The sequence below is a fragment of the Nycticebus coucang genome, chromosome 21 (genome assembly GCF_027406575.1).
Source record: "Nycticebus coucang isolate mNycCou1 chromosome 21, mNycCou1.pri, whole genome shotgun sequence".
NCBI lineage: Eukaryota > Metazoa > Chordata > Mammalia > Primates > Lorisidae > Nycticebus > Nycticebus coucang.
The window spans coordinates 50,409,931-50,435,590 of record NC_069800.1 but is presented as its reverse complement, the minus strand read 5'-3'; the positions used below and the strand labels follow the sequence as shown (position 1 = coordinate 50,435,590).

Sequence of the window (25,660 nt, the reverse complement as noted above, 5' to 3'; positions counted from 1 at the left end):
TTGGAGACCAGGAGAGCCACCCATGGCAAGGACCGAGCAAGGGCCTATTGCACTGTGCCACTGACCCCCTTCGCACATCTCTGTCCACCCACCCCTACCCAATGATTTGAGAGTCCTGAGTTTTGCAGGTGCCCACTGGGTGCAGAGGCAAGAAAAACTCTTCCCAGCTCACTAGGGGAAGATGGTGCAGAGCTCCCAGGCTTAGGCTATGCAGACAGGACTGCACTCAGGTCTCCATGTTCCAGAGGGACCCGAAGATAGTCATCAGGGAACCACGAGCAAAACCCTAGAGGGAGGCAGAGCCCAGAGCAGCACGGGGAGAAAGGCAATTTTATTCAAGAAAATGCACCAACAGAGGGTGAGGAAAGCAGCAGTCTGGGCTGCGTCCTGTCCTAAGTGGGGTCTGAGATGAGCCCAGGCCTGCCGGGTGGGAGTGAGAGGAGCTACCTCTGGGCTCCCTGTGGCAGGAGGAGGGAGCCAGGCAGGCCCGGAGTCAGGCCTTGCTCTGTTAGCACCAGGAACCACCCGCAGCTGGGCCTAGCCATGGGACAGTGTGTGGCCTTCCTGCCTCCACCTGAGCAGTCTGGGAGGGGCTGGCAGCAGAAGGCTCCATGTAGGCAGGCGGTCACCTGCGTGTGAGTCTCCAATTCAGATTCCTTCTGTCCCACAGCCCCTGTAAACATGAGAATGAGCTGGTGACCTCCCAGCCCCTCAGGACAAGATGAGGGTCCGAGAGGTGTGGCTGGGCTTCAAGCGGCCCAGGAGCTGCCGGGCTTTCTCCTGCATGAAGAGCTGGTCCCTGGTTCCCCCGCAGGCCACTGTCTTCCAGGCTCTGGTCATCTGGTGGGAGGCAAGAAGGTTACCCATTGAGGCAGGGATGAAGTGCCCAGCAAACCCAGGTGATTCTGGTGGAGAGCAGGGGGCCCCCCTCTCTTCAGAAGCCAGAAAGTTTTGTGTCTCTACCTTCTGGGAGGGCCCAGAGAAGTGACTCCTGGCTGTGGGCTTCCCCACTATAAAGTGGGAAGCTGGACAAGGAGACAGCACAAGGAACACCCTCACTTTACCCCACTGCCATGCCCCCAGTGCAGCACCAGCCTCATGAGGAGAAGCCATAGGGACTCGAGCAACCCAGGCCAGACCCTGCCCTCAAGGACAGACATATACAAAGCAAAGCAAATACAGACATAGCGTCTTGGTTATAAGTGAGACCCAGGCCATGAAGGTGGGAATGAGGGGTGTCTCTGTAGTATGTGGGTCAGGGACGCCTTCCCTATAGAGGCATTTAAACTGAGATCAGAAGAGTACGTTCAGCAAACAGCCAAGGAAGGCTGTGGGAGGAGCTCTAAGCCAGAAACAGCCTATGCAAAGGTCCTGGGGTGAGAAGGGGAGCATGGTAGCACTCACAGGGGCAGGTATTGGGAAGTGGCTTCGGGGCTTCTGGGCCACCACTGCCTTGTTGGGCTTGGCCTGCAGGAATCCCTGGTTGAGCAGGCTGTTGTCCCCTTTGATCCCTGACAGGGTGAGGCTAGAGGAGCTTGACGGGGCATTTGTCGGCTGAAATCAAAACAAGTCAGAGTCGGACATGTTGCCATAAACTCTTAGTGGGAAGGAAAATTGCCCTGCTGGCTGCTGAGATCCAGAGCAGGGGGCACTACCTCTAAGCCTCTGTCCTCTTCCAGATGGGCCATACACAGGAACTGAATCTTACTTTCTTACTTAAAAGATTAAGAATGGAACTTAATCTTTAAACAGGGTCTCATTTTGTCATCTAAGCTGGAGTGCACTGACCTGATCATAGCTCACTGCAACCTCCAATTCCCAGGCTCAAGTGATCCTGCAACCTCAGCCTCCAGAACAGCTGGGACTACAGGCATGAGCAATTAATTTATTTTTTTGTAGAGACAGGGTCTTTCTATGTTGCCCAGGCTGGTCTCAAATTCCTGGCTTCAAGCAAACCTTCCACCTCGGATTCCCAAAGTGCTGGGATTATAGGTATGAGCCAGGCGGCAGGGCTCCATTTACAGTAAACAAAAAACAAGGGCTTGGCTAGGGGCAGTGGCTCACACCTGTAATCCTGGCACTCTGGAAGGCCCAGGCAGGTAGATTGCTTGAGCTTAGGAGTTTGACCCCAGTCTAAGCAAGAGCGAGATTCTGTGTCTATTTTAAAAACAAACAAACAAACCCAAAAAACCAACAGGGGTTCACACCAGGGAGTAGTGCTCATGTCAGGACTCAAACCCAGGCCCACCTGACTCTAAATCTGTGCTCTTCACTGTTGGTCATGACACTTTTTCTTTTTGGCAATCTGGCTGGAGAGCACTAAGCACCAAGTCCCCAGCCTGGCAGGGATCCCCAGCTAGAGTGAGTTTTCTCTGCAAGGACCATGAAGGCAACAGTCGACTTCCAAGATCTGGCAGGCAATTCACAACCTCTGCTCATGACAACCCTGCCACCCCAGCCTCTCAGTACCTCCACACCGGCAGCTGTGCTCACCACACCTTGTGTGAAAGACACAAGCAGAACTGCTGACTGAAGCCAGGGTTGGGCACCCAGACCCACCCTCCCAACAACCCTCTCCCTGCCTGTGTAGCCCAGTGCTCCGGAAGCCCCATTTAAGAATCACTAGACCACTCCAAAGGCAGAAGGCTTCCAGCGAGTCTCCAACCTCCCTGCGCAGAAGAGCCCTCTGCAGTCTTGCAGTGGGCTGACCCCTCACCAAGGACAGAGTCTTGGGCAGCGCGGACATCATCAGCTTCCCATCCTCATCCACAATGTCAAGAGCCAGAGATTTCCGGACTTTCTTGATTGGGCTCCGCCGCAGCTGGGGGGTGTGGAGAGGAACAAGGAGGTGGTCAGGGTGGGTATCAGGGACTCCCGTGGTCAGTACTTGATGACTATGGTCACAGGCAGTCACAGAAACAGGTCCTGCTGCAGTGGGGCTTTGCTGTTGGGGATGTGAGGTCCCTGTGAGACTTGGGACCCATTACACACCTTGCACCCCAGGCAGACTCTGTCCTGCCAAAAGCTACAACAGCAAGGATATAGCGTGAGCCTCCACACACAAAGGAATGTACTCCTCACCCCCAAATGGACCAGACAACCCCCAAGTCTCTACCATACCAAACACACCCTCACAGGGCCAGCAGAGAATCATCCAAGTAACCCCTAAAACGTCCACCCAGACAAGTAATGTGGACACGTAAAAGCCCTCGAGATGGACCCTTCTAAAAATGCCCATTACAAGGAACACCCTAACCTTACCCCCACAGGTCTAGGGTCTGCTCCAATACCAGGGAAGGGCTCTGAGACTAACACCCCCCCCCCAACCCAGCAGCACCCCCAGGAGGAGCTGGCATGGCGCAGAACCAACCCCACATGGAGAGACCAGGGAGGGCCCTGGAGGTAGAGGCTGGCTTAGGGGCCGAGTTCTGTGCTAGCCTCGGGACCCAGGGGTCCCTGGCAACCGCCGCCCCCACACTGCTTCACGCAGCCCAGACACCCAGCAGGGTGCTGCCTTGCCTGGCAGCCCTTCCTGACCGTGCTGCACTCTGGATTCCTGTGGACTCCTCCCTGCCTTCTCTCCATACCCTGTGTTTCTCTAGTGTCTGTCTCACGGAGCTCCGAAGGAGAAATTGTGTCTGGCCTTTGTGCCCAGGCCTCCCTTGGAAGAGGCCAGGCGCAATGCTGGGTGAGTGAACAGTTCAAAGTGGAGCAGGGGAGGGTCCCACCTCATCAGTTCACTGATAACTGCTGTGAGGAAGGGACAAAGGGCACGCGCTGCCCACCCTCTCCCCAACCTCCCTTTATCACCCATCCTTAGACCACCCCCCACCACCACCACCACATGGCTCCCAATCCCCCACCCCACACACTCACCCCCGGCTTCCTCTTCTGCTTCTCTGGCTTCACATCATCCTCCAGGGTGAGCTCGATGCCGGCCTCGGAACGCAGCACCTCCTTCAAGTCCTCCTCCAGGTGCGGGGTCTGGGGCTGCAGGTAGGGGGCGTGGTGGGGATACAGCACCCCACTCAGGTGTGTGGGTGAAGGCCGCAGTACAGACCCAGTCACACCTGGGCTGTCTTGGCTAGGCAGCAGGGAGGCCTGGCGCCAGGATGCTGACCTTGTGCATACCGTTCACAGCCACTAAATGTCCTGCCCTGGACAAGCAGCACGCACCCAAGGCAACCCTCACGTAGCGCAGGGTGGTGGCGGCTGTTGGCCACAGAGATGGAGAGCCTGGCCACAGTCACACAGCCACTGAGTTGAAACCTAGAGTGGCTCAAAGCCAGGCTTGCTCACTCCGCTGTATGAGTAACGAGGATGCCGTCAAAGTCATGAGGCTTCCCCTCTTATACCTGTCCCCTTTCCATACCCAGGAAAGGGCAGTGTGAACTAGTGTCTCACCTGGGCCCATGCAGCACGGTCCCTAGAAACCCTGCTTGACTCAGAATCACTATGTTGCAGGACCAGGGGAGCCCCTGCCCAGCCATCACAGGCTTCACAGGAGGCCCCACACAGTGGGGAGAACCAAGGGTCTACCACAGATCCCACCCATGGTCCAACGCTCCTCCACAACCATGCCTTTCTTTCACCTTCCACTGATTTCTAGACGCCTGCCTATCTCAGACAGCACCAGGTGACAGTGCTTTCTGATGCTGGGAGATGCCAGAGTGGCATTCTTCAGTGGCAAGACCCCCCAGGAGGGGCTTCTCTGTGTTGTAGAGACCCAGGAGTCAGACAGAAAGTTTAGGCTTGAGCAGCCACTTGTCCAAACTAGGTGTAGCACCTGGGAAGTTCTCCGTCCCTGGACTACCCATTTTCTTCACAGCACTGTCACCCAAAAGGATTTTAGTTATTTTTTTAAGTATTTCCTGTTTTTCACCCCCACCCTGAAGGCCAAGCTTTACGGGACACCACCATGCCTCCAGCCCTGGCACACTGAATGCTCTTGGGAAATGTCAGGTGACACCAGCAACCTCAATTTCTCCATTTTTTGTTGAGACAGAATCTCATTTTGTCACCCTCGGTAGAGTGTCATGGCATCAATAGCTCAGTCACCTCCAACTCTTAGGGTCAAGCAATTCTCTTGCCTCAGCCTTCCAAGTTGCTGGGACTACAGGTGCCCACCACAACACCCGGCTATTTTTTTTTTAGCAGGCCCTGGCAGGGTTCAAACCCACCAGCCCTGGAGCATGCGGCTGGCACCCAGCCTTGATTTCTCCATATTATTATACAATGAGAATCTCTGTGTCTTCTTAGGAGGGGAGAAAGTAGCAAGTTTTCAGAGGTACAGAGCCCTATGAACTGCACATGGTTGGACACACCCAAGAGAACCCACCACGAGGAGGGGGCCGTGATCGTACCACGTACCAGGGGCTTTAATGGTCCGTACTTCTCCAGGGCATTCTTGAACGGGGTTGGCGTATGGGGAGTGTTGTCCCTGGAGTACTTCTGATCTGGGGTTACAAACCTGCCAGGGGCCAGAGAAGGATGCTCAGTGACAAGGTGGGGGATAGACACAAGACACTGTGCCACCCTGACCCCACCTTCCCTCCAGCTGACCTTTGGCCCTAGCAGAGGTTTTCCCACAGCACTCACCCATCCTATAGGTCTAAATCAGAGGCCCAGAGGAAGGGCCTACCTCAGAAACAAAGAATAAGAAAGAGCCTAAGAGGGTCCAGGAGACCTGCCCTGTCACAGTCCAGACTCTGGACTTACCAGAAAACACAGCAGCCTGTGGCCACACTTTACACACAGCACGAGAGGGGCCGGGGAGCAGGGGCAAGGTGGGAACCTGGGGAGACCACATCCCCGCCCAGCCTCTCTCTGGAGACCAGGTGGTGAGCAGGGTGGCAGCAGCATAGCCAAGGAAAGGAAGGGCGGACATCAGGAGCCAGCAAGGCCAGCATCTCCAAGTCTCTTCTATGTCACCACTGTGGGGACAGACATGTGGAAGGGACGCTCCAGCAGATAGGACCCTGGGCCCAGCAGGATCCAGAAGCAGATCTGTAAGATGCTATTACATGTGGACTTGCCATGTGTGATATCTGCTTGGGGTGAAAAGGGCCCCGGGGATGTGGAAAGGGACAGCACACCTGGAGCAACAGAGCTTGAGGTGCAGGGCAGGGACAGAGTAGGCTGCTGTGGGCAAACTTCAGCTCAGCCACAGGTACCAGACACCAAAAACATATCCCGGCGTGCTGCCCCATGAAACCTCAGTCACCCACATACTGTCACAGCTAACTCTCAAGGCATAACTGGGGTAGTTAGAGAATGCACAGGACATGCCAGAGAGCCAGGAACTTGGTGCAGAGGCCAGCTCCTAGACACAGTCGCCTGGGGCTGTGCATTCAGCCTGCAGCCACCTCACGGGGAGGGGAAAAGCCCAAACAAGTGCAGGCCACTCTTTGCTCCCTTGATCAAGACCCAGAGACTAGACAGGGATCCAGTCTCTTCCAAAATAGACACAGAAAGCCCCTCTGTGCGGAAGCATGGAGACAGGTACACACAGGTCAGATGTACGTATCACACACATCTCACGGCTCGGACCACAGCTCACAGGGATGAATCTGAGCCATGAGGCCGAGCACATCTGTGGGACATGAAGTTTCTGAGGAAGGTGAGAAAACTCCAAAGCTCTCTAAGTGCGGCATCAGCAAGGACTAGTTTGGGTAGGGAGGGAGGGGGACCTGAAAATGATGGATCATAAAACATATATACATCAATAAAAAATATAGAAACTTCAAAATTAGTAATGTAAATAGTAATGTGGAAACTTGAAAAATAGCTCAGAACTCACACGACAATTAACATGTTAAGTTTTTGGAGAGTCAAAAGTTGTACAACAGCTTATTGCCCGTACCACAGTGGTTATGACACCAGCCACATGCACTGAGGTTGGCGGGATCAAACCCAGCCTGGGCCAGCTAAACAACGAAAACAGCTGCAACAAAAAATAGCGGGCGTTGTGGCAGGTACCTGTAGTCCTAGCTAGCTGAGAGGCTGAGGCAAGAGAGTCGCTTGAGCCCAAGAGTTTGAGGTTGCCGTGAGCTGTGACATTACAGCACTCTACTGAGGGCAACATAGTGAGACTGTCTCAAAAAAAAAGAAGAAGTTATACAAAGATTTGATTGCATGGAGGACAGTGCCCCTAACTCAGCTGTGCAAATACCAACTGTATTTCTAAGTAACTTTAACTGCATCCTGGAACAAAACTCTAGGAAATACATAGGAATACTAAAATATTCAGCACTTGACGAGGTAAAACTCACAATGCCTGGCATGTAATCAAACTGCTCGCCATTCAAATAAGTAGAAAATAACCCAGTAAGACCCATAATGGTAGCTGGGTGTTATGGGTGGGCGCCTATAGTCCCAGCCACCCAGGAGGCTGAGGCAAGAGAATCACCTAAGCTCAAGAGCTGGAGGTTGCTGTGAGCTGTGATGGCACTACACTCTACTGAGGGCAACAAAGTGAGACTCTGTCTCTCGAGAAAAAAAGAAGATCCATAATAAGAAAAAAAAAATCTATCAATTCAAATGAACCCAGAACCAATATGCATGCTCAAATTGGCTAACAAAGACATTAAAATAATTTTTCTTTTTTTTTTGAAACAGAGTCCAGTTGTCGTCCTGGATAGAGTGCTGTGGCATCATCATGGCTCACAGCAACCTCCAACTCTTGGGCTCAAGCTATCCTCTTGCCTCGGTTTCTTCTATTTTTAATAGAGATAGGGTCTCACTTTGTGCTCAGGCTGGTCGTGAGTTCAAGCGATCTACCCACCTTGGCTTCCCAGAGTGCTAGGATTACGGTGCGAGCCACTGGCCTAAAATAATTACTGCATTTCTTTCTCTCTTTCCCTCCCTTTCTTTTTTTTTTTTTTTGAGACAGTCTCACTCTGTAGCCCTGGGTAGAGTGCTGTGGCATCACCTGAGCTCACAGCAACCTCAAAGTCTTGGGCTCAAGAGATCCTCTTGCCTCAGTCTCTCAAGTAGCTGGACTACAAGCACCCTCCACCACTCCTAGCTAGTTTTTCTATTTTTAGCAGAGATGGGGGAGTCTCACTCTTGCTCAGGCTGGTCTCCAACTCCTAAACTAATGGAATCCTCAGCCTCCCAGAGTACTGGGAATATAGGTGTGAGCCATTGCACCCAGCCCAATTATTAAATTTCACATGACCCAAAAGTAGAGATAGGGAAGATAGAGCCAAATTCAGTTGCTAAAGATAAAAATTATAATGTCCAGGGCGATGCCTGTGGCTCAAAGGAGTAGGGCGCTGGCCCCAGGTGCCAGAGGTAGTGCATTCAAACCCAGCCCCGGCCAGAAACTGCAAAAAAAAAAAAAAAAAAATTGTAATGTCCAATGGCTCAGTGCCCATAGCTTAGTGGTTAGGGCGCTGACCACATATACCAAGGCAGGCGGGATCAAACCCAGCCCTGGCTTGCCAAACAACAATGACAACTGCAACAAAAAAATAGCCAGGCTTTGTGGTGGGCACCTGTAATCCCAGCTACTTGGGAGACTGAGGCAAGAGAATCACTTAAGCCCAAGAGTTTGAGGTTGCTGTGAGCTATGATACCATGGTACTCTACTGAGGGTGACATAGTGAGACTGTATCAAAAAAAAAAAAAAGATAATGCCCAAGATGAAAAAATGCACTAGATAGGGTTTCTGGCAAATTAGTAACAGCAGAGGAAAAGATTAATGCACTTGAAGACAACAGAAACTATCCAAAATGAAACAGAAAATAATTTTTTTCTCCTCCTTTTTTTTGAGACAAGAGTCTCACTACGTTGCCCTCAGTAGAGTGCTATGGTATCACAGCTCACAGCAACCTCAAACTCTTGGGTTCAAGTGACTCTCTTGCCTCAGCCTCCCGAGTAGCTGGACTACAGGCACCGGCCACAACACTTGGCTATCTTTAGAGACGAGGTCTCGCTGTGGCTCAGGCTGGTCTCAAAATCATGAGCTCAGGCAATCCACCCACCTCAGCCTCCAAGAGTGCTAGGATTACAAACATGAACCACCACGCCCGGCAAAAAAAAGTTTTTTAAATGAACATCCATAAGCTGTGGGATAATCTTAAGTGGCCAAATACATATTGTAATTGTAGAGTCCCCTGAAGGATGGGGGTGGGGATCCAGGAAGTATTTTTGGAGAAATAATGGCTAAAATTTTTCCAAATTTGATGAAACCATAAACTTACAGGTCCAAAAAACACCCTCAAAGAACAAACACAAGAAACAAAAACTCACCAAAGTACATTATAATCAAACCATTTAAAACCAATGACAAAACAGCACTAGCCAGAAGACCTAAAAACACCTTCAAAGCATTGAAAAATTTAAACAAAAGAACAACAATCTGTCAACCTAGCAGTCTATATCCAGTAAGAATATCTTTCAAAAACTAAGGCAACTTCAGATATACAAAAGCTGGAAGAATTTATCACCAGCAGACACAACAGTACAAACGATGATAAAAGGCGACTTTCAGACAGAAGGAACCAGAAGGAAATGTGGGTCTTCAGAGGAATGAAGGGTGAAGTGTACTAGAAATGGTTCCTGCTGCAGCAGAACAGAGAGCTGAAGAGAGGCAGCAGAGGAGGGGCACAGATGAGAAGGAAACGGAGAAAAGAGAACCCTCAGTGCCTTCTGTGGCACCAGCATCTCTGTTTAAGGGTTTAGATGTAAAATCCAGAGTTCTGGTTTGAATGGAGAATCATTTCTCACAGCAAATACCTGTTAATTGGTGGGACCACACCTGTGGTGCACTTTACAAGGGTACATGTTAAATCTCTAAGTGTAGAATATAAATGTCTTAACAAAATAACTAAAAAAATGCAGTGAAGGTTATGTTAACCGTTTCATGAAAGTATTTCAAATTGTATATAAAACCAGCAGATTGTACCCCATAATTGCATTAATGTACACAGCTATGATTTAATGAAAAAAACAAGAAAAAAACAAAAAAAACCCTGTGTTATGCTTCAGAACAACTGTTTAGAAACTGATATCTGACAGGGGATTTATGACTTTTTTTTCTGAAATCATATACCATTATAAGGGCTAAAATTCTCTAAGTGACTATTTTTTAAAAAATGCAATAGTATCTTATTCTCTCACCCAGGCTGGAGTGCACCATAGCAGCTCATTGTAACCTTGAACTCCTGGGTTCAAGTGATCCTCCCCCGGCCTCTCAAGTAGCTGGAACTACAGGTGTATGCCACCACATCCAGAGATCTTGCTACGTTGCCCATGTTGGTCTCAAGTCTCTAGCCTCAGCCTCCCTGTGCACTGGGATTACAGGCATGAGCCACCACGCCCTGACCTAAACTGATTCCTGAATCACATAACTTACTCATGAAATAACAGCAATGCTTCTCCTGCAGCAAATGTAGCAAGCAAAGAACAGTCAAGCAGCTCTGGAACTCAGAGTTGTGGTGACCTGAGGAAGTAAACTTAGGAAAGCACCTCCACACAAGCAGGATGGCGAGCAACCTGGACGGGCTTTGAGATGGGAAACTCTAAGCTCTATGAGCTACCACTGTAGGTGGGGAGGCAGCTCCTACCGCTGACCAGCACCAGAGATGGAGGGAGTAGGGCACTTTCTTCCTGCACATAAGGCTACTCAAACACACACGAGGGACTTGGGGAACACATTTCCATTTTATGCCAAAGGCAGTGTCCCCAGTTAAAAAACAAAACAAAACATATAATATATATATATTTTACAAAATATGGATTTGCACTTGATCATAAAAGGGAGAAGAGATTATGTTTTGGGGTGCAAATTTGACTCTATTCTTGAGACTAAAAAATTATCAAATTTAAGGCCAGACATGTTAGCTCACGCCTATAATCCTAGCACTCTGGAAGGCCAAGGTGGGTGGATTGCTTGAGTTCAGATGTTTGAGACCAGCCTGAGCAAGAGTCAGACTCTGCCTGTTTTAGAAAAAAAACTACCTGGGCGTTGTGGTGGGCACCTGTAGTCCCAGCTCCTCAGGACTCTAAGGCATGAGGATTGCTTGAGTCTAAGAGTTTGAGGTTGCTGTGAGCTATGATCCCACAGCACTCTACCTGGAGTGATAGTGACACAGTTTCAGAAAAGAAAATTGTCAAATTTGAAAACAAAGCTCGGCACCTGTAGCTCAGTGGCTAGGGTGCCAGCCATACACACTGGAGATGGCAGGTTCGAATCTAGCCCGGGCCTGCCAAACAACAAGAACTAGAACTGAAAAACAGTTGGGTGTTGTGGGCACCTGTTGTCCCAGTTACTTGGGAGGCTGAGGCAAGAGAATCACCTAAGCCCAGGAGTTTAAGGTTGTTGTGAGCTGTGACGCAATGGCATTCTACCGAGGGCAACATGGTGAGACTCTGTCTCAAAAAATAAAAATAAGAAAAGAAAAAAAGGCACGGTGCCTATAGCACAGTGGTAATGGTGTCAGCCACATACACCGAGGCTGGGGGATTCAAAGCCCAGGCCAGCTAAACGACGACAACTGCAGCAGCAGCAACAACAAAAATAGCCGGGCGTGTGGCGGGCGCCTGTAGTCCCAGCTACTGGGAGGCTTAGGCAAGACAATCGCCTAAGCCCAGGGGTTTGAGGTTGTGAGCTATGATGCCACAGCACTCTACCAAGGGCGACATAGTGAGACTCTGTCTCAAAAAATAAATAAATAAAGGCAGCACCTGTGACTCAAGGAGTAGGGCGACGGCCCCATACACCGGAGGTGGCAGGTTCAAACCTGGCACCGGCCAAAACTGCGAAAAATAAATAAATAAATAAAAACAAACGTGAGAAAAAGCAAAAGGTGGGGGCCCTGACTATATTGACGAAAGTGACAAAGCATGTGGCCAGAATAGAGGATGCGTGCTTGAAATCAACAGTGTTTTTTCCAAGGGTACTGCTCTCCATCGCCCTGCCCGCGGACCTGGGGCCCTGGGCTGGCCACAGCTGGGGAGGACACTGGCGGACAGCGCAGCACTCACGCGGCATGCTTCTGGTGCAGGGGTGTCTTGTCCCGGTGCAGGGGCGTGGTGACCACCACCTTCTGGCTGCACACTGGGGTAGACGTCAGTGAGGGGCTCTCCAGCTCCAATGTGTCCTGTTTGTTCCAGAAGTTCAGAAACTGCCAGAGAAGAGAGGAAACAGACAAAACAATGACCTGCACGTGGATTTCTGAGAGGGGAGTGGGAAAGACCCCTCAGCCCCTCCCTGCAACATGGCCGCTCCTCTCCAACACAAAGGCTCCCTCCTAGCCTGTCAAGCACCAGAGAACCAGGACCAGGACAGAGCGAAAGAAGTCCACCAGGGAGGTTCCTGATCACTGCCCCTAAACCTGGCTCTTGTCATCTCAACCCTCACGAGGTAAAGAAAGCTGACTGTGCAGAGCAGCCCCTTTCAGAAGAATCAACGACAGGGAGAAGAGCAGTGTCTTGCCCTTAGTGGACCTGCCAAGGCATGGGGCATGGCAATGGTGGTGAGGTTGCCGTTAAGAGAGCACCTGCTAAGCACATGACACAAATAACCTCATTTACTTCCCACAAACCTGAGACACAGGCTCTCTTACCGACCCCTCCCCCTTCCAGATAAGAAAACCCAGGCTAAGAGAGGCTTAGATTCTTCCACTGAGTACTAGGGTCAGACTCATGAGCCAACGGCCATGCTCCAAAGTGCCAAACTCTCCTCCCTCTCTGCCCTGAAGGTGCTCTGCAGCCTTCAGAGCCACCATGCCCCCTATCCTGGGCTGCCATTTGTTTGGGCAGTTCCACTGTTTTCCTACCAGCCAGCCGGTGGCCCTTACGTGGATGTAAGGATGGGAGTTGGGCTGATCCTCAGCACTTCAGAATGGGGCTGTACTTGGAGACATGGCATTTAAGTGGAAATTAAGTCATTAGGATAGGCCCTAATCCAAAAACTGGTGTCCTTGTAAGATACAAAATAAGAGCTTTTAAAGAAACGATGAGGCTGGGCATGGTAGCTCATGCCTTAATCCCAGAACTTGGGAGGCCCTGGCAGGTGGACTGCCTGAGCTCACAGGTTTGAGATCAGCCTGAGCCAGAGTGAGACTTCATCTCTAAAACTAGCCAAGCATTGTGGCAGGCGCCTGTAGTCCCAGCTACTCGGGAGGCTGAAGCAAGACAATTGCTTGAGCCCAAGTGTTTGAGATTGCTGTGAGCTATGACACCAAGGCACTCTACCAAGGGTCATAAAGTAAGACTCTGTCTCAAAAAAAATAAAATGACAATAAAAAAATAAAGAGAAGATGAGAGATTGAAATACACACAAAGGAGGATCATGTGAAGGCAGGGAGGAGATGGCCAGCTACAAGCCCAGGAGAGCGGCTTCAGGAGACACACAAGCTGCTGAACTTCCGCTAAGCCTCCCAGTCTGTGGTACTATTACGGCAGCCCATGCGGACTGACACAGGGCCTCTCTCAGAAACAGCCGGTGACAGAGTGGCCTCGCTCTCTCCCACAGTGAGACCCTTGCCCTACCACTCCTACCTCGGCCCTTCCCTGTTTCTTTTTCTTTTTTTTTTTTTTTGAGACAGAATCTATGTCACCCTGAGTGCTGTGGCATCACAGCTCACAGCAACCTCAAACTCTTGAGCTTAAGCGATTCTCTCGCCTCAGCCTCCCAAGCAGCTGGGACTACAGGCACCCACCACAATGCCCAGCTATTTTGTTGCTGTAGTTGTTGTATGGCGGGCCCAGGCTGGATTCAAACCCACCAGCTCCAGTGTATGCTCCCTAGCCACTGAGCTAGAGGTGCCAAGCTAGCCCTTCCCTGTTTCTGTTTTTTTTTTTTTTGGCCGGGGCTGGGTTTGAACCCGCCACCTCCGGCATATGGGACCGGCGCCCTACCCGCTGAGCCACAGGCACCGCCCACCCTTCCCTGTTTCTACACCTTTGTTCAAATTGACTGAGGAAACCAGCTCAGGCCCTCTCCAGGAAGCCTGAGCACCTTCCCAACGTCTAGGAAAGACCCTGGTGCTCTCCGGCTCTCCCTGTGGATGTGCCGTGTGTATTACAGAGCCTGGGGATAGCAGCACCCACAGTACTGGAGCTCAGCACCTTCGCACCTGCTATCACCACACCGCTTCCCACACTCCTCTCTGGTTAGCACATTACAAGCCTGTCCCCAGCACCTGGCTGGCCTCTTCAAAGGCAAGGCTGCATCATGTTTACCTTTGCTCCCTCATGCTGGCAAATCTGCTATGAAATAGGTTCAACAAATGAGTTCTTTTGACAAATACGACAGATTCTCTTTCTCCTCTTCATTACGCAGTTATCACCTACTATTTCCTCCACTCAAGCAATTTCTCCTCCTCCTGGAGGTCTTCCTTCCTGGACCTCTCCCAACTAGACTCAGGCACAGTGCCGTAAGCTTTCTTCACACCACTTGTCACACTGGGTGGCCTTTTTTTTTTTTGGCCAGGGCTGGGTTTGAACCCATCACCTCCGGCCTATGGGGCTGGCGCCCTACTCCTCTGAGTCACAGGTGCCGCCCTTGGGGAGGTCTTTTTAAATTTACTACCTGCTGCTGCTACCGGAGTGTGTGCTCCATGAGGGCAGGGCCAGGTCTGGTTTTGCCCACCTTTGTGTTCCCAATGCTGAGCACAAGAACAGTTATAAATAGGTGCTCAGAGAGTACCAGACAGTGGTGTGTGCCTGAGGGCCAGGCCCCAGGCTGGGCACTGGTCATCTGCAAACCAAACCTGACAAGCAGGCGGAGTGGGGGCCACACACCTGCGAGGGGGAGAAGGGCAGTGTCTTGACAGGTGTGCTCTTGGGAGTGAGGCTGTTGCAGGAGTCCAGGAAGGATAGGCTGGCACTATTCTCTGTGACAGGGGACAGAGCCACACGCCTCTTCTTCTGCCTCTTGCGCACCGAGGGCGGTGTACCCAGGCCCAAGCCCCCGACTTCAGTGCTAGGGGAGATAGGGATCAGCTCGCCGCGGCTGCTGCGGCTCAGGTCTGAGATGGTGTGGCCGTCCAGGCGGTACTCAGTCACAGTGGGCACCGGGGCGGCAGGCTGGCGGGGCGGCAGGGCCTGCTGCTGCTGTGATGCCTTGGGCTGAGCAGGGCTGTTGTTGATGCTGCCTTCCACAGATGGCTCCTCGGGGAGGTCAAATTTACTCAGGTCACACCAACCATCGGGGTCCTGCCCAGAGAGGGAGATTCCGAAGAACTACAATTACTCTGCTTTTAATGCAACAGGACTCTGTCACCACTGGGAAACCCCAGCGTCAGATTCACTGCAGTGTGACCCTGCTGCAGAACATTGACCACTGAGAAACATCCTGCAATTTCCTCAGTGGATGGGGCTGGCCCATGATGTATGCCTCTGTGGGGCACTTCAACAGCCCCACCAGGGTTTGCATCACTTTCCCCACTTTTTTTTTTTTTTTTAGAGACAAGAGTCTCACTTTGTCACCGTTGGTAGAATGCTGTGGTGTCACAGCTCACAGCAACCTCCAGCTCTTGGGCTTAAGCGATTCTCTTGCCTCAGCCTCCCGAGTAGCTGGAACTACAGGCACCCGCCACAATGCCCAGCTATTTTTTGTTGCAGTCTGGTGGGGGCCGGAGTTTGAACCCGCCATCCTCAGTATATGGGGCTGGTGCCCTACTCACTGAGCCACAGGCATCGCCCCACTTTCCCCACTTTCATGTTGAGAAACCTAGGGCTGTAATCTGTCCCAAGTCACCAAGTTTCCAAGAACAAACCTGAGAATCTCCCCAGGTCTTAATGCTATACCCAGTAAATTACAACTCAAGCAAGAAGGCTCCTGGAGCCAGGCACAGTGGCTCACGTCTATAATCCTAGCACTCTGGGAGGCTGAGGTGGGGGAATTGCCTGAGCTCACAGGTTCGAGACCAGCCTGAGCAAGAGTGAGTCCTTGTCTCTAAATATAACCAGGCAGGCGCCTGTAGTCCCGACTAGTTGGGTCAGTAGGCTGAGGCAAGAGAGTCGCTTGAGCCCAAGAGTTTGAAGTTGCTGTAAGCTATGATGCCATAGCACTCTACCAAGGGTGACAAAGTGAGAGTCTGTCTCAAACAAACAAAAAACAAAGGATTCTGGAGACAGAACATTCTCCTTTTGTCGTTGTAGGTAAGGCCCTAAGTAGACCCAGACACAAGGGGGTCAACTGGTCCCTGAGTGTTACAGCAGCCTGGGAAGTTCATTTCCAAGGGTAGAAGCCAGCTCAGCACAGGACTGACCTCAGGCCCATAACCCAACTTCAGGGAGATCCCAGAACTGACAGAGTTGGATGGACTGGAAGCACGTCCCACGGTGACTGCTTCAAGGGGATGCCGTTAAGTCCTCCAACAGGCACTGAGGGTCTCTGTGGAAAGAGCCTGAGCTCTGAGCTGGACAGTTGATACTAGCAGTCACCAGGTATGTGACATGGGACAAGTTACCTAACCTCTGAGCATGGGATGTCCTCACTGGTGATGAGCACTCTCCCTCCCGCCCTTCAAAGTTGTTAAAGGACGAAGAGCACATACAAGTAGCAAGGAAGTGGCCCATCCTAGGCACTCAGATGCTGTGTGCTAATCAAGCACTGGGACTGCATATGGTGGGTACTCAATAAAAAGTGAGCTGTGCCTTTCAAGCTGTCTAATGAAAGAGAACAGACTGAGGGGGAAGGGTGGTAACGCTGTGATGTGCCAACAGTGCGAGGCACAGAGGGGCCAATTCTCATCTCCACATCCCTCTTAAGGCCCAGGGAAGCAGCCTCAGAGCCATCTGCTGAAAATCCATGAGTACGCCAAGGCCAAGTAACTTGGAAATTCCCCCAAGGTGGGGCTGCCACAGACCCTGCCGATGGGCCCAGTCCCATCTATCAGGGCCAACAGATGAGACAGCCAGTCAGAGAAGGTATGACCAGGGGTGGCACCATCTGGCTGCCGATCAGCAGGGGTGGCAGCACAGCACAACAGTCATTTGAGACCACCAAGCTTACTTGCTATGCAACCTTTGGTAGTGACCTGACCTCTCTGAGCCTCAGAATCATTCACAAAACAGAGAAAGGACACGCCTCACAGGACACTGAGTGGACAGTACATTAAGCTCAGAGCCTAGTGTAAGGTGTTCGGGGAGGGGATGCCCACACAGGAAGGTGAGTGTAGGCGCCTCTCGTTGAGCTTCCCAGCCCCCAGTCCCCAGCCTGCCTATCACCTCCTGAAACCCACCCCATGCTGCAGGCCTGGCTGACACAACTAGGAGCCAGGGTGTCACACCAAGAGTCGCAGTCCCCAGCAGCCAACTCTCTGCAAAGGGGTACAACCTATAGGCAGCGCAGTCACCACAGCACAGCCTTAGGGGTGCTCTCCCCTGAGAAACCAGAAGCCATTCACCACTGCAGACCCAGGCCCAGTACTTCCTGGGCCTCTTTCCAGGGAGACCCATTCATGTGTGGTGCCATGAGCACCATGCTGTCCCATGCTGTTCTCTGCCCGTCATCCTTGAGGACTTAGCACAGTGTCACCTCCTCTGGGCAGCCTTCCCACCTCATGCTGGACACCTGGGTCAAGTGCCAGTGCACACCCTGCTGCTTGCTGGGAGCTCCCCAGGCAGGGACTACAAGGTGACTACCTTGGTGTCCCCAGGCCCTGGCTCGGGCAGGAGGGGGAGAGGAGGAGTCACAAATATCAAGCCTAAATTCATGAGTAGAACTGTGGAGCGGGCAGGATCTGAGCCCCCAAGTGAAGCACTCCCTGCTTGGGGGTGTTCTGAGCCCACTGTGAAGTGCTCTGACCAACATACCGACTCAATCAAGTCCAGGGCTTCAGAGAGGCTGGACCCCACGGCAGGTATGAGGAGGTTTGCTGCCTCCACCACCCACTTGTAGGGCAGGCTTATTTCTGACGGGGAGCCTTCCTGGTCCTCACGCTTGGGGAAGTCTTCCAAGGGCTCTGGCGTTCGCACCCCATCCAGCTCTGCAGGGACAGGCTCCTGCTCCTTAGAAGTGGTGGCTGCTGCGGCCTCCTCCTCACTGCTTTCCTCCTCCTTTGTGACAGGGAGCACTGAGGGCCAGCTGGTCACAATACTTCCCTATTGGACAGAAGGGCACACTTTTGAGTTTTTTTTATTATCAGATAGAGACTATGCAGTAATTTCCAGCTAACACGTAAGTTGGATCTAATAAACTCAACTGAGCCAAACTGAAAAACGGTCTATAAAATAACTAGCTACACCATATACTTCAAATATATCAGTGTCGGGGCCCACTAAATCCTAGCACTCTGGGAGGCTAAGATGGGTGAATTGCTTGAGCTCAGGAGTTCAAGACCATCCCGAGCAAAAGCCTGTCAATAAAAATAGCCAGGCATTGTGGCGGGCACTTGTCATTGCAGCTACGTAGGAGGCTGAGGCAAGAGAATCACCTGAACTGAAGAGTTTGAGGTTGCTGTGAGCTATGACGCTATGGTACTCTACAAAGAGCAACAAAGTGAGACTCTGTTATATATATCTAAAACAATGTCACAGGACTAATAAAGGCTGATGAAAGACAAGAGTGCAATTATTAATAAATGCAATGTCTGGTCCTAGACTGAATCGTAGGCAGGAAAAAATGGAACATAGACTACATAAAATTCCTGAACCCAGATTAAATACCCTGAATTAGATATAGCTCTACCATGGTACCATGGACTCGTAAGTGAATGGCCTAATTCTCTGGAAACTTCCCACACTAAAGCATTAGGAGATAAAGCGGCATAATATATATATCGATTCTCAAACAGCTCAGATGGAAAACAGTGATTATCTTTTTTTTTTTTTTGAGACAGAGCCTCAAGCTGTTGCCCTGGGTAGAGTGCAGTGGTATCACAGCTCACAGCAACCTCCAACTCCTGGGCTCAAGCGATTCTCCTGCCTCAGCCTCCCAAGTAGCTGGGACTAAAGGCACCCACCACAATGCCTGGCTATTTTTTGGTTGCACCTATCATTGTTGTTTGGCGGGCCCAGGGGCTAGATTTGAACCCGCCAGCTCCGGTGTATGTGGCTTGCGCCTCAGCCACTTGAGCCACAGGCGCCGAGCCGAAAACAGTGATTATCTAGAGAGAAAGATAAAGCAACTACTTTGGCAAAACATTAAAAATTAATGAACTCAGTGCAAGGCATATGTTGAGTTCATTGTAGTACTCTTGCAACTTTTCTCAATGCTTCATATTCTAAAATGAAAGCTTAAGAAGCCTCTACATTAATCTCGTGATTGGGAAAAAAAAAATAAATAAGAGGAAAATCCTTTGCAGAAACAGCACTCCTGGCAGAACCGTAGACACAAGATGGGCACGTTAACCTGACAGGCAACCCATGTCAGGAAGTAGGGGCCAGCCTGGGCAACATAGGGAGACTTCATACCTACAAAAATTTTCTTTCTTTTTTTCCCCTATATTCACAGTTTAAGTTCACTACAAAAAATTTCTAAAATTAATCAAGTGTGGTAGGCGCCTGTACTCTCAGCTAGTCAGGTGGCTAAAGCAGTGGGATCACTTGAGCCAAGGAGTTTGAGATTACAGTAAGCTACTGCACTCCAGCCTGGGTGATAGAACAAGACTCGGTCTGAAAATAAATGAACAAGTAAATATTTTAAGGAAAAAAGAAAATGGCCCATGTAATTAACAGAGGCCCCATGGAAAGCCAGGAGCAAAATCCTCTGCTAATGAGGAACGATGAGGCTAGAGACACAGCACAGACTCCCAGCAGAGACGGAGCTGTGCCATTTACCAGCTGACCTCTCTGAGTTTCAGCATCCTTGCCTGTAAACTGAGGGCACTAAGTTTACCATGCAGGATTATTTTGCAGATCAGCAAAGATACATAAAGTACCCAGTCTACGGTTGCGTGCCTGTGGCTCAAGCGGCTAAGGCGCCAGCCACATATACCTGAGCTGGTGGGTTCGAATCCAACCCGGGCCTGCCAAACAACGACGGCTGCAACCAAAAAATAGCCGGGTGTTGTGGCGGGTGCCTGTAGTCCCAGCTACTTGGGAGGCTGAGGCAAGAGGATCGCTTAAATCCAAGAGTTTGAGGTTGCTGTGAGCTGTTGACGCCAAGGCACTCTACCGAGGGCGATTTAATGAGACTCCGTGTCAACGACGACAAAAAGTTACCAACATGAGAATGACACTTTGAAAACAGTTTGGCAGTTTCTTATAAGTTCGGCATACAGTTACCATATGACCCAGCAATTAATCCCATGCCTAGGTATCTACCCAAGAGAAATGAAAACTTAACATTTAGGCAAAAACCCACACACAGATATTTACAGTGGCTTTATTTGTAAACACTAGCTGGAAACAATGTCCCTCGGATGGTAAATGGAAGAACAACACGGCACATCCACACAATGTGTTACTCAGCAATAAAAAGGAGCAGACCACAGATACGTGCAGCAACACGGAAGGGTCGGAAGCGTACACACAAGTACACGCTAATATTCCATTTTCATGACATTCTTGCAAAGACAACTAGAGACAGAAAATAGGCAAAATGGGGTTAGAGGAATTTCAGAGGTTGACGGAAACGTTCTTGATTGTGATGATGGTCACATGGACTGTATATATTGGTCAAAATGCACAGAACTCTCACTAAAAATGGTAAATTTTGCTGTGTATAAATTATATCTTTATAAAATAAAGAAGTGGGTGGCGCCCGTGGCTCAAAGGAGTAGGGCGCCAGCCCAATATACCAGAGGTGGTGGGTTCAAACCCAGCCCCGGCCAAAAAAAAAAAAAAAGTAAAAAAATAAATAAAGAAGTGAGGAAGATACCAAGAAACTAGAAAAAAATAGTTACTATCTGATAAAGGGATAATACCCTTAATATACAAAATTTGCAAATCAATAAAAAAAAAAAGAAAGGCAAAAAATTAAAGAGAAAGTCACCCTGACCAGTCTTCAAAGAAATGAAAATCAAAACAATTAAATCATCATATATACCATAAATACATACAATTTTTGCCAATTTTATTTATTTATTGAGACAGAGTCTCACTATGTCACCCTCAGTAGAGTGCCGTTGCGTCACAGCTCATAGCAACCTCACACGCTCCAGCTTAAGTGATTCTCTTGCCTCAGCCTCCCAAGTAGCTGGGACTATAGGCACCCACCACAATGCCCGGCTATTTTTAGAGATGAGGTCTTGCTCTGGCTCAGGCTGGTCTTGAACCTTTGAGCTCAGACAATCCACCTGCCTTGGCCTCCCAAATGCTGGGATTACAGGCATAAGCCATTGTGCCCAGCCTGTCAATTATATTTTAATAAAGCTAGGAAAAAAAAAAAAAGATCAACTCCAAAGTAAGAACATGATAATGCATCTGTTGCTCATAACACTGGCAAAGGTGTTTCTCATGTAACCAGTACTGACAATGCTATAGGAAATAAGCAGTCCCCTGTATTTTGCTGAAAGCAGGATAAAACAGCGCAGCCCTACAAGCAGCACTGCAGCCACGTTACCCCGTCATTCCACATCTGTAAAATTAACCACATAAACTGGCAAATGTACAAAGAAATTGAGCAATGATGTTCATTATAGCATTGATGGAAACAGTGTCGGATGTTCACAATCACAAGAATTAGATAAAATCTGAGATACTCAAGAAGTGTTGTAGACACCAAGCATGATGGTTTACACCTATAATCCTAGCACTCTAGGAGGCTGGGGTGGGATGATCTCTTCAGCTCAGGAAGAGCAAGACCCTGTCTCTACCAAAAATAGAAAAATTAGCCAGGAGTAGTGGCAGGCGCCTGTAGTCCCAGCTACTTGGGAGGCTGAGGCGGGAAGATCACATGAACCCAGAAGTTTGAGGTTTTTGTGAACTAGGCTGATGCCCTGGCACTCTAGCCTGGGCAACAGAGTGAGACTCTGTCTCAAAAAAAAAAAAAAAAAAAAAAGAAAAGAAAAAAAATAGGGCAGTGCCTGTGGCTCAAAGGAATAGGGTGCCAGCCCCATATGCCGGAGGTGGCGGGTTCAAACCCAGCCCCGGCCAAAAAACTGCAAAAAAAAAACAAAAAACATCTGTATACACATAAACAACAGGGATAGATATATTAAGTAAAAAAAGCTCTAAGACAGAAAGATACAACATAGATAAAATATGACATTTTGAACTTACTACCCTTAGTATTAAGTGTTGGCAAATATATTAGACAACTCATCAGTTCTCTCTGGAAGTTGAGATGACTGGCACAGCAGCCTTCTGCATTGTCCAATTCTATAAAGTTTGTTACTTGAGTCTCACTTTCTTGCCCTTGGTAGAGTACTGTACCATCACAGCTCACCGGAACCTCCAGCTCCTGGGCTTAGGAGATTCTCTTGCCTCCGCCTCCCCAGTAGCTGGGACCACAGGTGCCCGCCACAACACCTGGCTATATTTTGTTGCAGTTTGGCCGGGGCCGGGTTTGAACCCACCACCCTCAGTATATGGGGTTGGCGCCCGACTCACTGAGCCACAGGTGCCGCCCTTTTATACTGGTAAGTAATGACCATAGGAAAAATTAGCAGGCAATGTAGCAAAATGTATCAAAGGCTTTCTTTTTTCTCCTCCAAATCTGTCTACCTCTAGGAATTTCTCAAGAAATAACTGAGCAAAGGAACAGTGGCCACAAAGCAAATCATAAAAAGTTGTTTCTTTTATCGAGACAGAGTCTCACTTTGTCACCCTGCCGTGGCATCATAGCTCACAGCAACCTCAAACTGTTGGGCTCAAGCAATTCTGTCTCAGCCTCCCAAGTAGCTAGGACTACAGGCGCCTCCTATGCCCTGCTATTTTTAGAGACTGAGTCTATCTTTTGCTCAGGCTGGTCTCGAACTCCTGAGCTCAGGCAATCCACCCACCTCAGCCTCCCTGAGTGCTGGGATGATAGGCATGAGCCACTGTGCCAGGTCTAAAATGTTGTTTCTAATAACAAAAAATTGGAAGTCACCTTTATGTTTGTTGGTAAGGAACTAGTTAAATAAATGATATAAGGGGCTCAGCGCCTATAGCTCAGCAGCTAGGGTGCCAGCCACATACACGGGAGCTGGCAGGTTCAAACCCCACCCAGGCCTGCCAAACAATGACAACTACAACAACAACAAAAAAAAAAATATCCGGGCCTTGTGGCGGGTGCCTGTAGTCCCAGCTACTTGAGAAGCTGAGGCAAGAGAATTGCTTAAGCCCAAGAGTTTGAGGTTGCTATGACCTGTGATGCCACGGCATTCTCCTGAGTGACATGGTGTGACTGTTTCAAAAAATAAATACATAAATAAAATAAAATAAATGATATAAGAAAACCATTAAGGAGGCGGCGCCTGTGGCTCAGTGAGTAGGGCGCCGGCCCCATATGCCGAGGGTGGCGGGTTCAAACCCAGCCCCGGCCAAACTGCAACAAAAAAAAAATAGCTGGGCGTTGTGGCCAGTGCCTGTAGTCCCAGCTGCTCGGGCAAGAGGCAAGAGAATCGCGGAAGCCCAAGAGTTAGAGGTTGCTGTGAGCTGGGTGGTACAGTGAGACTCCGCCTCTACAAAAAAATAAATAAATAAATAAATAAATAAAAAGAAGAAAACCATTAAAATGATGGTGGGAGAGGACAAATAAGGATGAAAGCAACACATCAACTGGAACCCCACAGGGGTCACGGTCAGGGGCTTGGTCCTGGCCCAGCATAGCCAAGTCCTCGACGAAGTGCTGGGGAATGAAGCTAAGCAATAAACTGACATTCAGCAAAGAAGTTTAGAGACTAAGGCAGATCGGTCCCTCTGCCTGATGCTGAAAGACTTCTGAGCCTGCTGACACCCACTGTTTTTCTGTGGAATGGAGGCCTTTCCTTCAATAAAAAGACTGAAAGCACACTACTTAGATTTTTTTTTTTTTACACACAATAAACTGTCAGAAGTACTCCACTAGTTAGGTGACATGCCGGGAGTTGGGACTAGTGGAAGAAGTCATTTTACTTTTCCTTTTATAACTTTCTCTACTGCTTGAATGTTACCCTACAGGTGCATTCATTCTATAGCATCAAGAAATATTCTCTAAAGTTCAGAATTGAGAAATAAGCCAGGCATGATGACCTGAACCTATTGTCTCAGCTACTGGAGAAGCTGCGGCAGGAGGATAGCTTGAGGCCAGGGGTTCAAGTTCAGCCTGAGTAACACAGCAGATCCCATCTCTTAAAAAAATAAAAGGCTGGGCTTAGTGGCTCAAGCCTGTAATTCTAGTACTCTGGGAGGCTGGGGTGAGTGGAACACTTGAGCTCATGAGTTAGAGACCAGCCAGAGCAAGAATGAGACCCTACCTCTACTAAAAATAGAAAAACTGAGGCAAGAGGATCACTTGAGCCCAAAAACTTGAGGTTGCTGTAAGCTATGACACCATGACACTCTAGTCAGGGCACCAGAGACAGACTATCTCAAAAAAAAAAAAAAAAAAAAAGAAAAAAAGAAAGAAAGAAAAGAGCAGCGGGTTCAAACCCAGCCCCGGCCAAACTGAAAAAAAAAAAAAAAAAAAAAAAAAAAAAAGCAGGGCATTGTGGCAGGCACCTGTAGTCCCAGCTACTCGGGAAGCAGAGGCAAGAGAATTGCCTGAGCCCGGGAGTTGGAGGTTGCTGTGAGCTGTGACGCCACAATACTCTACCAAGGGGGACATAGTGACTCTGTCTCAAAAAAAAAAAAAAATTATTATTTAATGCAAACAGTGTAACCTGATTCTTTGTACCCTCAATGAACTTGAAACAAAAAATTAAAAAACAAAATTATTTAATAGTCCATAATTACAGACGATATTAGAAGAGTGTCAAGGATTGCTGTTATCTACTGTGTATCCAGCATCATCAAATTGATACTTTGTCACATGTGCTTCAAATCTCTGTAAGGTGACCACCAAGAAACTGTAACAAAATGGTCAACATACAGGTGTGAACATAAGGAACTAGGCCTACTGTAGTGATACACATACTTCACTTTCTTGTACAGCCTTTATTAGAGAATATCATACAAAATCATACATAATCAAAACACAGTAAATCACACATATAGTATCATACAAAATCAATGTATTTACTATTTTTTTTTTTTTTTTGTAGAGACAGAGTCTCACTTTATGGCCCTCGGTAGAGTGTCGTGGCCTCGCACAGCTCACAGCAACCTCCAACTCCTGGGCTTAAGTGATTCTCTTGCCTCAGCCTCCCGAGTAGCTGGGACTACAGGCGCCCGCCACAACGCCCAGCTATTTTCTGGTTGCAGTTTGGCCGGGGCCGGGCTTGAACCCATCACCCTCGGTGTATGGGGCCGGCGCCTCACCGACTGAGCCACAGGCGCCGCCCTACTATTTTCTAATGGTTTAATCATTCTGGAAGAAAGTCAGCCTTGGTCTGCTTCTTATTCTTATCATTAGCCTAAGTGGAGAAAAGCACTCTCAATACTGGCTACACCACGCGGCATACCTGGGCACCTTTCCACAGCAAAGGACTTCAACTGCATTATCAGATGCCCAACATCCTCTTCGTTTGGAATCTCTGCAATTTCTAGGTTCTCCTCACTTGCTTGTTCCACTTCATTAGCTGCTTTAGCACTTTGAAGCTGGTGTGTACTTTAGTCAACATCGCTTGGAAAACTGCTTGTGGGTCAGGTTCATTACAGGCTGCCGCATCATCGTCCATTGAAACAAAACCTT

General features: G+C 49.3%; 1 protein-coding gene across 2 annotated transcripts in view; it reads right to left on the bottom strand.

Annotated features, from left to right (window-relative positions):
* Positions 1–316: 316 nt before the first annotated feature.
* The window catches only part of MYBL2 (MYB proto-oncogene like 2), a 48,462-nt gene continuing 23,118 nt past the window's right edge, over positions 317–25,660 (bottom strand). The window contains exons 7-14 of one of the 2 annotated variants that reach the window (XM_053574116.1): positions 17,776–18,063; positions 14,755–15,168; positions 11,992–12,131; positions 5,371–5,470; positions 3,877–3,990; positions 2,717–2,821; positions 1,405–1,554; positions 317–840 (exon numbers count right to left, since the gene is read on the bottom strand). In XM_053574116.1, the coding sequence (XP_053430091.1) occupies positions 712–840; positions 1,405–1,554; positions 2,717–2,821; positions 3,877–3,990; positions 5,371–5,470; positions 11,992–12,131; positions 14,755–15,168; positions 17,776–18,063 (1,440 nt within the window). In that variant the 3' untranslated portion in view covers positions 317–711. The remainder of the gene's footprint in view (positions 841–1,404; positions 1,555–2,716; positions 2,822–3,876; positions 3,991–5,370; positions 5,471–11,991; positions 12,132–14,754; positions 15,169–17,775; positions 18,064–25,660) is intronic. The other variant, XM_053574117.1, reaches the window with a different exon arrangement.